We start from the raw sequence: 12,475 nt of genomic DNA on the forward strand, positions 1-12,475 counted from the left end.
TAAACTTAACACATGAAAATGCTTAATTGTGCCCTTATTAATTAGCAATGGAAGAATACTCATTTTTTGTGGAAAAAACACTGGAGGTTGGATTCATCCCAGATGCAAATTTGTCTCCAAGAGGTCAGGGCAAATTTATACTAATGGCATGTGTCTGCTGCTGGGAAGAAGACTCTGGGGTGGCTGATCATTAAATATTTGCCTAGCAAAATTGTCACTGACTCATCAAAAGATATCAGATGAAAGGATTCTCACTTACCATAAACCCAGGCTACAGCAATACATTCAAAGAATGCAACCCACAAAAGGCATACACCACTAGCTGCATAGTAGTCAAAGAGTTGAAAAACATACATGCCACCCTGTAAAAGAGAGACACAATTGGTTAGGATCCAACAGGAAAAAAAACCCCAAGAATTCAGGCCCAGCTCCCAGCAACATCTACCAACATATCCTAAGGGCTCCTGTCCAACAAGAAGCAGCATCTAGCAAGTAGGTAAGGTAAATATTTGGCATTACCTTCCCCAGGGAATATGCATGTTTATTACAGGAATAATTCCAAACAAGACAGCGATTAAACAAAATTAGGCCACTTAGTATAATCTACTGAGACACTTAAATCTTGCCTTCTTACAAGTATTTTAGGATGGGCATTTAAAGAAACAAATAGTACAAAAAGTAATAGGTTGCCTCCTAACATTAACACCTTAAAAAGACTAAAAATGAAAGCCAATTCATCAAGAAGGTCTTTATTTATTGAGTGAAGGGGCTAATTTCATGAAAATAGTTCATTTTTTGTTTTATGACTCCATTTGTACTCTGCTGTTAGACTCTGCTCTCACTACACTGCACTTTCACTTGAGAAACTGTGGGGTTTGGGCACCTCTGTTACAGGTGCTATTTTACCTCCCACAGCAGAGCTCTTCCATTTGTTTGTAAAATCTGACTTGGATTTTATTTTGAAGATAAATATCACAACAGTGTAGGCACTGGAATATATTTCTGTCTTGTTTATACTAGAATAAATCCAGTGGTATTTAATTAATTCAAATCTGTGTAATTAAGATAAAAATCTCTTTCCCTGAATGCCACTGGATGGATTCTTAATGTGCTCTGCTGAATGTTTCCTATATGTTTCATCGTTTAGAGCTAGATGTTAATATTCATACTCATGTTGACTAGTACCTGAGATTAGATTGAATTTAATGAGATTTCACGTTCCTGTCCCTGTGACTGAAAAGGGAAGGGATATATAACTCCCATTCAAAATGCTTTCAGATCTAGGGACGAAAGATGCTCTGACCATAGAAAAAGCACTACTCCTATGAGTGGCTAATTCTTTGCAGTCTCAATCATAGCTAAAACTGGCCTGAAAAATGGCTAAAAAAGAGGGCAATTTGCAGCACTGGTACTACTTACCTCAGTCACCATAGTTAGTCCCAGAAGATAGCTAAGGAAACACACTATAGCGATGAAGATTTCCCGTCGGTAACCCTTCCTTAGGAAGGATGGGTGCAGATCAACTAATGACGTGATCTGTCCTTCAACTTCAACAAACTGCAGGGTGAAAACAACAGCAGAGAAATGACTTGAACATTACCTGCCATGCCACCCAGGCTCCTACTTGAACAAACCCTCCCCAGCAACACCCCAGCTCTGTACTCTGTGCTGCTCTCAATAAAGAAATAGAAGCCATCCCTTTGTAACCCCGAGGTTGGAGCATGGGCGTAGTTTACAGGTTGGAACAAGCTTTCAGAATTTCTTTTTATTTCCTAGGAGCCTTATGAGCTACCAAAGGGGCTCTGCAAATGCAAGCCACGAGGATGAAGGAGGCGCTTACATGCCTGATGACAGGAAGGCACTTATGTGGCTTTTATGCTGTCACTGTCCCAGATGGACACAGGATGTATGCCAGAAAAGAGGCAGAGGGAAACACTGAAAAAAGTCCAAACTAGGAGAGTACCTCCCAGCCTTTTTCTGATGTGCTAGGAAACCTCACAGGTACTAGTTAGGTTAATTCCAAAATTTGATATAATTCTACTCTCGGGTTTGTTAGTGAAAATCCAGCCAAGGGAAAGCAGACTTTGATGTGAAACAGCAGCCCTTGACTGAATGTGTCCTTTCTGGATCTATGAGAAGAATATCTCCGACTGAGGCTCTGGGTACTTCTGCAGCGATAATGGAGCTGCTCATAGAGTCCCCATTCAATGATCTGGCAAATTATTTGCACTTGTAAACCAAAAATGAAACTCTGGATAAATGAGCTAAAAGTCTTTATCTTGCTTCATGATAACTGTATTTAAACTTACTTGCCTTTGGAAAACTATATGACTGGGTAACTTGAGTTAAGCAAATAACCCAAATTAGATTTGAATAAAAGTTTAAAGTTAATCAAAAACCAGATCTTTTTGTCCCTGGAGGAAAGCAGCTACTGAACTTCCCCAAATAAAACCATGGAAGGGATCTTTTAACTGATCTGTACTTTCAACCTGGCAAGGTACAAAGCACCAAGCTCACTGAAGACATGAGGACATGGATTGGATTTGTCCATCAAGGCTGCCTCTGTAGAAAAGATCTTGGCTTTAAGTAGATACACCATCTTAAGTAATAGCTTATCATGGGGAATCTATGACAGAGATAATTTCACAAAAAGAGGCATTTTCCTACCTGGCACCTCATTGCTCTTACAGCACCCAGAAATGCCCTATATCAACCCTACCCTCTTTCTGAAGCTCTGTTTTGGAAATTCAGACTGCCCTATGAACAGATTTTGTCCTCCACCAAATTTTATTGCCCCCTGTCTTGTTACTTTGACTTGTGTAAAACTGGTTTTCTTTTTAAATGTAACCCTTTCCTTTGAGCTGATTTGATCTGCAACTGCTCTGGCATTCCAGAAACCTGCTTGACTGCTCTCCAAAAAACCAGAGGGGTGAAGGAGAGAAATTAAGCGCTCCAATTAGTTTTAATCATTCTGTGCAGTGAGGAGCTTTTTAAAATTACTAGACAGCTTCCAATATGCATAAGCATAGGGTTGCTGAACCACAGCATTGGGTACTTTCACATTTACTTTGGAGCCATTGAGAGTTGCTCACTAGAGTTCAAAGATTAAGCCATAAAGAGCAATTTAGGGAAAAATAAATATAAAAAAAATGTCAGAGATTAAGTACACAACAACTGGGTAAAAAATCCATTTACGGAGCTCTCATATGAGAGAGCATTTAGGCTACAGAAACTTTTCATCCTTATGAATATATATTTATTTTAAATCTTAGTGACTTTCCATTTGAGTGCAGAAAACTTTGGCAATTTTGAATGTGTAGTTACCGCACAGTCCCTGGTCACCCATGTTTCCTTGTGAGTAGACTATCTAGAAATGATTTACAGGTTCCTTGGCAGTATTTAGTCCAACATTCCTACAAGTAGCCACTGGGAAAAATAACCTAACTTCCTGACTGAACTTTTTGATTTTTTTCATGCTCACTAATTAACAGCAGTGTGTGCTATAAAATCAGTACAGCTGGAATCTGAGATGCTTTCTGGCCTGTTTGGAGGTACTGAATGCATGCTGCTGACGTGAAAGTCAGCAGGATCCCACATCGCTCAGCGCCTCCAAGCCCAAGGCCACCAAACAAGGCTGCAGCTTTGTCCTCTCACTGTTCTTGAGGCCACCCTGGATATACCATACAAAACATTTTGTGCTTTTTGTACCTCATGACAACTTTGCTTTTCTTTTTTGGCACTTGGCAACTATCAAAACCCATATTCCTAGTAGTTGTTAGTGTTTTAATGATGGTGTGTACACCCTGCAGGTGATCGCAGTGGCACAGAGCACTCTGTGGAACAGACTGCTGCAGTCCTTTGTTTTAAAATAATTAAGCTTTTTTTCCAAAGTAAGAAAGTACTGCACTGCAACCAAAATGGTGGTATTTTGTGGTCAGACTAGGACTGAAATTTAGGTTAGGGAATACTGCCCTAGTGTGGTAACCCTACTAACTCCTGATGACAAAGACTTACTGAGCAACACAACATTATGAATCAACAGATATAGATTCATCAAGTGCAACCCCTACACTAAAAAGCAACCCAGACGAATTCCTCTCAAGCAACATTAGAGGTATTCTCTTCTTAATTCATGCCTGTAAAACCAGCTTTTCTCAGTCAGCAGTGCTGACACAATAAGCCACACATCTCTTATCCATTGTACTAACCTGGCTATCCAGTCCAAGCAACAGAAGCATAATAAAAAAAAGGATTGCCCAAAAGGTGGGCAGTGGCATCATGGACACAGCTTTTGGGTAGGCAATGAAGGCCAGGCCTGGACCTAGAGAAAGAGAAAACAGGGAGGGGGGAAGGGAAGGGAAGAAAAGTAATAAGTACCAGCTCTTTGGTAAAGGTAGCCACCCTCAAATTCAGGAATGCCTGGTTCCGTTCAGATAAATCCAAACGCAGCTGGAAATACCAGAAGTGAAAGAGTTTGGCTCTTTTATCTGAAATCGAAGCACGCATGACTACAGCAGAAACCACAGGCAAACCCCGAGGCCAGTGCTAACAGATCTCCAGTTTTAACATCTGTCTCAAACATGCCAATAATGGAGGTGTCCTACACCTGCCCTGCACAGACACAGGACAGTCTTGGGGGCCGGGGGGCAAGGGGTGACCCAAGGGAATGGCAGAATCCCACTGCTAGCCCACATGGTCATGGTGAAGATGATGATGATGAAACTCTTTTGCATGCAGGGAAGGGGACTCTGCTATAAACATTCCCTGGGATCTCCACTAATGCAACCACTGCCTCCCTCTGTATGCAACCTCCAAACCCTGTGTGGCTGTTCTAAAGTGGGGTTTGCTCTCCAAGGAGTTTGCTCCTTCTCTCTTCTGCAAACCCTCCCTGCTGCACTGAGTGATCAGGCTACTCCTAATTTTATCAACTGCAATTGAAAAAACTGCTGTTAGGAACTGCTGGGGTGTAAAATCACTCTGTGTAGAATTGCTTCCCCGTTACATCATCTGCCCCTATCCAGGCCAGCCTACATGGACCTGCCACGGTGACACTGAGCATGACCATCATCAGCCCCAGCTGTAGGATGGGTTGCAAATGTAGGAGGACCAATGGGGCTGGGGCTGAGTGCTTGAGGCTGAGTGCCCAGGTTCTCTGCTCTGGAACCTGAAGTGTGGAGTGCTCCTCCCTAGATGGGGTCTCGCCTGCCCTGTGACCAGATGTCACCTCACTCGTACCCATACGGAGCACAGGCACAGTGCTCATCTCCAGAGGCTCCCTCACCTGGAGCCAGGTGCTATCAGCTGTCCTTTGTGAGAGCTTCTGTGGAGAGAGGAAGAGCCCTCCACCAGTGGGAGACAGGAACACTGGCAACCCAGCATTTATGGCAGGCTATCAGAGGAGATGAAGAAATTTGGTGAGGCTGACAAAAAATTCTGAGGGCAGATTTAAATTCAGAGTGAAACCAGGAATGCCTGGCTCATCTGCTTGTTTACTTTGAGGAGCTTTCAAAGTGCCAGTTTTCAAGTGGATTCATGTAATTTTCAATAGGAAAAGGCATTTTTTTAAGATGCTGCAGTGTGGGGCCAAAAAATATTATTTCTGATCTGTACAGAAAAATCTCTAACACTGTTCTTCCTACCTCCCACTTTTCCTTTCCAACAAGAAAGATGGAAAAAGAAGCAAGAGAAAGAGGTAAAACAAGATGACTTTTTTTTCAAACTAAAGAAAACTTTGTCACTGAAAATAGTTGAACATAAATAAATACAAATTAGCCAACAATCAAGTAACTAATTTTATTTTAAATGAAACACAACTAAGATTTTAGACGACAGAAGATACCAGAAAAATTGGTGAATGTCTCAAATTTTGGGGAGCTTTGCTTTTTTCCCCCTTAATTCAGTGGATACAGTAGATCCTCTTTGAGGGAGAGCTGCTACCAGATGGCATTTCCAGCTATCTGTGCAATTGATGAGACAGATGTGAAACTGCCCTCCTCAAAATTTGCTGCAATTCTGTATGCTTTGGCCAGTGAAACTGCTCTTGCACTGTGACACCAACTAATACCAAGTGCCCTAAGCCCTGAGCTAATTTTGATTTTCCTTTGAAACTAAGTGTTGAAACATAAAAAGTCCATGTGAAAGAAAATGTTCCTGGCAAGCCCTCAACTGAAACATAAATAATCTAAAATTTGTATTTAATTTGAAGCCCTGTTGTTTTGAAGGGTGTTTTGCAAAAGTGAAGCACTTGTGGCTGCTATTAAAAGCCAGTGAGGACTGCCATAATCCCAGCCCACGCACTGGCCAATAGCCATGGAGTGCTGTGGCATGGCTGGAGAGCTGCAGAGGCAGAGACCAGGAAGGCATCAGGAAACCCAAGGCACCATCCTCAGACCTGCTAATCTGAATTTGTTTGCAAATGGAATTTAAAAAAAAGCAAAAAAAAAAAAAAGGAAAAAAACCCCACAAATCTTGTGCTGGTTTAACAGTGCTACAAATTGCATGGGTGGCAAAGTATTTTTCCCAGCCAAACAGAGGCCACATGGATTAGACAGGACTCACTATGGTTTTTTTGAGCCCCAACTGCTTTCCTCTCTATCTTTAAAAGAACTTCTGAATAACAAAAAAAAAGCCATTTATTAAAAATCTGCTTTCAGCGAGGAGTCAGAGAAGTCTGAGTTAACTGCTGAGTAAACCTGCTAAAGCCAGTGAAGGCCAGCAGTGACCAGTGCCTTCAGCAGGAGCCAGCCCTGCCTGACAAGTGTGTCCCAGGCACATGGCACCAATGCTGAATTTGGCACTGGGAAAAAATGTGGCCATGAGATTCTGATGTCAGCAAATTTGTTGATGTTCCCGTGGCTTTCAGGAGGGCAAACAAACGGTGACATGGATAGGGCAGGAGGAATTTAACTCACTGGGCAGAGACGGGGTCTCAGCCCTGTGGACATCTCCTGCCAAGTGCTGTGGCCAAGCAGCAGCACCTCTGCTCACTTTTCCCTGACCCAGGGGAGCAGTTCTGACCTTGCATCAAAAGAAACCAAAAAAGGCAAGGCCAGAAAAGAGAGGCTCAAGCACCTGCTGAATCCTTCTGTGCTGAAAAGCAGCAACAAGAACTTTGCCCAGAGCCCTGTGTGGGTCCAGGGACACTCATCCCAGGGGGACCAAGTGTCTTCAGTAGCTCTGCACTTATCTCAAGGCAGCAAGAAAACACATGGGAAGTGGTTTGGACACTTTTGGATAATTTTAGTAGTGTTTGCTGTCATGTAAAAATGTCCCCTAGGACTTAGCCAAAGACCAGCAGGGACAGGCACCCACCGCACGGTGAGACAGCTGCAATCTCTGGCCATCAGTGATGTGGATTTAAATAAAGGAGTAGACAACAAAATATGCAAAAAAAATCAAAGGCCGAGTTCAGGAGCAAATCAGTGCCCTTGCTGTCCCTATAATAAGCTATTGAACTCCTCATTTAAAAAAATGCTTTTTGAGGTGTTGAAAAAAGGCTTTGTAAACACAGAGTCTGAGTTAATTTGTGTTTAAACATTACCTAACAATCCAGTGTAACTATGGAATTGTTTAATTCTAAAAAAGTCAAGTGACAGGAATGTAGCTGCCTGTATCAGAGATATAATAATAAAAATTAGAATAAATATTGACCAGATAAAAACCTAATGTACAAATACTTAAAAATACTACTCTTGGAATTGATCCACCTACATATAAATAAAAAAATTAGGGCTATTTATGATTCATTCAATAGGATTATTCCCTTGCTTCCTGTTTCCAAACAAAGCAATCAACCTCTGAACAAAGTAAGCTTTATGGACAAGATTGTTACTAATTGCACTTGCAAGAGCTATGCCAATTGCAGCCACCCAAGAATCCAGCAGTGCCATCAATGTCATTAGTTTTTCATTAGCCCTTCTGAAGTGAGATATTTTTCTTAAAGACTTAACTCCCAGAGCCATGTGATTAGAAGATATATTGACTTTTTCATTTTAATAACATGTTTGCAGAAGAAATCTTTCAAATACTATGCAGGTGAATTAAAAGCACTCAAAAAATTAGAAAGAAATATCCAAAGTGCACTCAGGTGACATCGTTATTACTAGAATCTGATTAGCTTTAAGCCTCATAGCTGTCAAGGCCTGATTCATTATTTTTCCATGGTAATTCCCAACTAATCTGTCTCTTCTATGTGAAAACACATGGTTACACCTGCCCTCATGGACTAGAAATGCACACAGGAAAAATGCCTTCTGTTTTGTTTGAGATACAGTTACAAGCTATGAGGATTTAGCTTCTACCTCTGCATGTGCATAGCTGAATGTTAATGGGAAGGACACTTCTGAAATAAGGGAGGAACCTAAGTGTTTCAAAATGGACTTTGACAGTTCTGCCAACCTCACCCTGAAGCTACAGAGGACAAATGCAGGATTGCAACACCTAGAGTTCCTGCGGGTGAAATGGTCCACAAAACTCTGGATATGGAGTTCTCCAACTTCTCTTGCCTTTCAGTGAGATTTGGGAATGTATGTGTGTGTGTCCTTTCAACAGGACAAGGTACTAATCCTACTCTAGTGCTGTGAACAAGCAAAACTAAGCTATGAAAAATACATAAACACTGGCAATTTGCATTTGAATGAAAATAAAGGTCTGAAAAGAAGGATGGAAAAAATTCTCGAATCAATGACATTCTGGTCCCTAGATAATGGTGTCGTTATCTTAGTTCTAATCTCAACTCAAATGGATTAGCACACTCTAGGAAATGTGTTTGCCACCCTGTTAATCAAGACAGAGTAAACAGTACAACCCCGGCTAACCCTCACTGCTCTAGATTAAAGCCCAGATCAACAACGTGCTTATTTTTTCTGGCAATTATGGGAAATCTTGTTCTGTTTTATCACTTAGATGTTAGCTGATTGGGTCTGCAGAACTTTGCTCACACGCTGGGCGGCAGTGCCCACCACCACTGCCACCAACACCATCGTACCTGACTCTGCCACATCAGCAATGTTCACCCCTTGCTCTTGTGCCATGAAGCCCAGGACGGAAAAAATTGCGAAGCCAGACACAAAACTGGTACCACTGTTCAGGCATCCCAGCAGCAAACAGTCCCTAAGTCACACATATGTCATGGAGCAAGTTAATTAAAAAAAAATTAACCCATTGTCCCTACTTTATTTACATCATTTAGCTAAAACACTAAACCCCCTTGGATGGAAACTTGCCTATAGCAGTTGTATTTGTACTTGTTGTAGCTCCCCAGGGAAGTCATTGCTCCTAAGCAGATTGCATATGAGAAGAAGATTTGTGTCCCTGCATCTATCCAGACCTAAAGGGAAAGATAGAAATACTGTTATTACCAGCATTGTTGCATTGCAACAATCAACACAAACACACAGTTCAAACTAAGAAAAATCAACAAAATAATTGTTTCCATTGAGGGTGAGAGCTAAAGGACCAGGGAGACAGGGAAAGAGAACAACATATTTGCAAGTCTGGCTTTCACAAGGAAAAGAAAATTGTTAGCATCAGAACCCAGAAGAACATAATCTCTACAATAGTTCCTGTTTCCCCTCCCCAGAGATGCTCAGTATTTCTAGTTTCTTAGTCATTCAGCTGATCCTTCCTGTTGGCGCAACAATAAACGTGTTTCAGTGCAATAGGAAATGCAGAAGTATTTATAACATTGCTCATTTCTCTTGTAACTCATTTCACTCAGAGTCAGCCAACAGATTCCTTAAACTGAGGATGTGAAAAGCTTGAGAAACAGGTTTGTGTATTTGGTTTGTTTATTTTTCTAGCTTTCTGGTTGTTTTTGTACCTGTTCAAATGCAAGATAAAAAGCCATAGGGGTGGGGGGAAAATAAGCAAAATACAATGCACTTTATAAGATACATATTTGATCTTGGTCTCATGAGTCTTTGTCCTGATTACATTAAAAAAACCACATACAGAGTGAAATAACTGTACACTATGAACTTCTTGGCTAGTAAATACCTAGCAAACTATCAAAACACATCCTCTGAATCCCATCTGTTCTTTTCTTTCTGCGAATTCAAGTATGCTAGCACCAGTGGAAACCACCAAGGAGTCTGAGTAAGTGAGAATGTAGACTGAGGACCATTACCTCCTCCCTCCCACCATCACTTCCCAGCACCTTGCTGACTACTGTCTCCTTGGAGTGATGCTTTTGCTAGACCGTGGGTGGGAGCTGGCCTGCTCACATGAACCTCTCCAACATTATCTGCTGACACTCTGGTTAGGCTAACAGTAGATCATAAAAATTATAGAGTCCCATAAAAAAAAGACTAAACCATAAAATATAATATCTCCTGTGAAAAGGGTGTCTTGTAAAAGAGGGCAAGACTAGAGAACGAACCAAATTTTCACTGTTTCTTTCAATTACACTTTTCCTACCTCAGTTCTTTAGCGACCATTGGAGTTTTATTTTAACCAAATACTCATTAGAAAGAAATAGCAAAGACAGATGTTATTTCCTATCACTGTGACCAACATTTTATTATTTTCAAAGATCCCCTGTTCTATTTTTTTTCTTCAGGGGGTAATATTGCATTTTTTTTTCATTTCTCACACGAATGCTATTGGCTAAAACGACGCTGATCTGCTCAAGTGTCCCATACCTGCGCTCTGTGAGCACAGACAGAATTTCTATCTATACAGAAAGAGTCTGGCTCCCACTAGCCAAGGCTAAGCAAACAGTAGTTCCTGTGCCTCAGAAAGCATTTTCTCCACCTTTGCCTGAGTTTTCAATCTTCTGTAATTTCATTCACTTCTCTCCCAATCTCCTATTGAGCAGAGGGAGATAAGCGACACTGGTACTCACAGTTGTTGCTTGTTGTTCCATCTGTGAAGCCCACGTATCTCTCCTTTGAAACTAAAGACTATCCTCATTAAAAAAAATGCATCTCCCTTACCTTACCAACAAGAAAGCTGAGATTGTATAACGGGACAGAGTCTACAGCCTCAGAGTCCTTTGACACAAAAAAAATATACACGCATACACACACAAACATACATACACATGGAAAGATGCATTATCACATTTAACAGCGACCTTCTCAAGCAGATCTCTGGAAAATATAACCCAGCATTAACATTCATGCTGTATTTGGACCTCTAAAGACCGTGGAAAAAAATTGTTTGTCACTACATCAGCACCATCACCCTCCACCATCCCCCTTTGCACAGGAAATCATCCCACTCCCCACTCCTGGTTCTGTACCTGTGGGTCAGCTAACCGTGAGATATCAGGGTAAAGATAAAACTTGATGCCTTCTGCAGCTCCAGGCAGGGTCACGCCACGGATGAGTAGAACAAGAAGCATGATGAATGGGAACGTGGCAGTGATGTACACTACCTGGAAATAAGAAAAGAAAAAAGGAATGTTTAGTCTGTGGCAGCCAAAGCTCCAGAACCAAGAAAGGTCTAACAGTGGAAGTTCCAAGCCCCCTCATACCTAAAAAGGGCCCAATCTGAGTTTCTGTGTGTACTTTTAGTTTAATGGTCTTTAACACCTTACTGCCTTAGGTCTGAAGGCAATGCATGGATCCCTCCAGAGGCCCCAGCCAACAGTCAGGTCACTCAGACATGATTTTACAACTCATGACTTTTGTCCAAATTCTGCCTTTGCGCTGTTTGTCCTCCTCACATGACAAGTGCACCTCTGCCAGGGAAGTGAAAAGGTTTACTCACTGAGGCCCCCTGAAACATTATTACCTCATTCTTTATTGGAACTTTAAAACTTACAAGCTGCACACTGTTTCGCAAGCTCTGCTGCTACCTCTGACCTTGCTGTGCAGCCCCACTACTGCCCCTACAGTCAGCTTCACCAGGGACTGTGTTCAGAGATTAAGGTAATTTAGTCTGTGCTCCCCTGTGTCCCTTCCTATCTCCTTGAACACATCAAGCCCTTCAGGTTGGCATCAGCCTCAACAGTGGTAATTTCCAGTCCTGTAACTTCATTCTTGCCCTTGCTGCCTATTCAGCAACATCATTATTGGAAACTAAGGCTCTATTCATCCAGTTTGAAAATACGTCTTCATTATCTTTAACCTCTATTCCCACTCTCTTTGAATAACAGCCTACTTCTTCTCTTCTTGTTATCTCCTCATTCATTTGATGAAAGAGCCCTTTGCTTTCATCTCCAGCACGAGGGTTAATTGAGCTTGCATTTGGACAGTTCTATCTTTAGACCCACACTTTTTGACCTCTAACATTTTGCTTTCTTTGCTCATCAGTGCTTTCTCTCATTTTTTATATAACTGCTGTGCTACAGTCACTACTGTCCAAGAAAGGGCATTTTTCTTGGAGTCAGATGATTCCCCCAGGTAATTACAGTTGGCTGCCATGAGTTAAAATGTATTTTTGTTTTCAGAATTTGCTTAACTACTGCAAAGCTCCCAGGATGCTCCATTTTTCTTCTTAAGTGTGTCCTCTGAGAATAACGAGGAAAACT

At 41.5% G+C, this 12,475-nt stretch overlaps 1 protein-coding gene across 5 annotated transcripts in view; it reads right to left on the reverse strand.

The window, feature by feature from the left end:
- SLC6A6 (solute carrier family 6 member 6) overlaps positions 1-12,475 on the reverse strand; it is a 57,915-nt gene that overhangs the window by 10,173 nt on the left and 35,267 nt on the right. For all 5 annotated transcript variants that reach the window (XM_042016544.1, XM_042016556.1, XM_042016534.1 and 2 more), the window contains 6 exons: positions 11,243-11,377; positions 9,225-9,328; positions 8,987-9,111; positions 4,209-4,321; positions 1,420-1,557; positions 260-362 (listed from right to left, as the gene is read on the reverse strand). In XM_042016544.1, the coding sequence (XP_041872478.1) occupies positions 260-362; positions 1,420-1,557; positions 4,209-4,321; positions 8,987-9,111; positions 9,225-9,328; positions 11,243-11,377 (718 nt within the window). The remainder of the gene's footprint in view (positions 1-259; positions 363-1,419; positions 1,558-4,208; positions 4,322-8,986; positions 9,112-9,224; positions 9,329-11,242; positions 11,378-12,475) is intronic.

The sequence above is a fragment of the Corvus kubaryi genome, unplaced genomic scaffold, assembly GCF_017639235.1.
Source record: "Corvus kubaryi isolate FWS band 111438036 unplaced genomic scaffold, C.kubaryi_AGA036_p1.0 136, whole genome shotgun sequence".
Taxonomy (NCBI): Eukaryota; Metazoa; Chordata; class Aves; order Passeriformes; family Corvidae; genus Corvus; species Corvus kubaryi.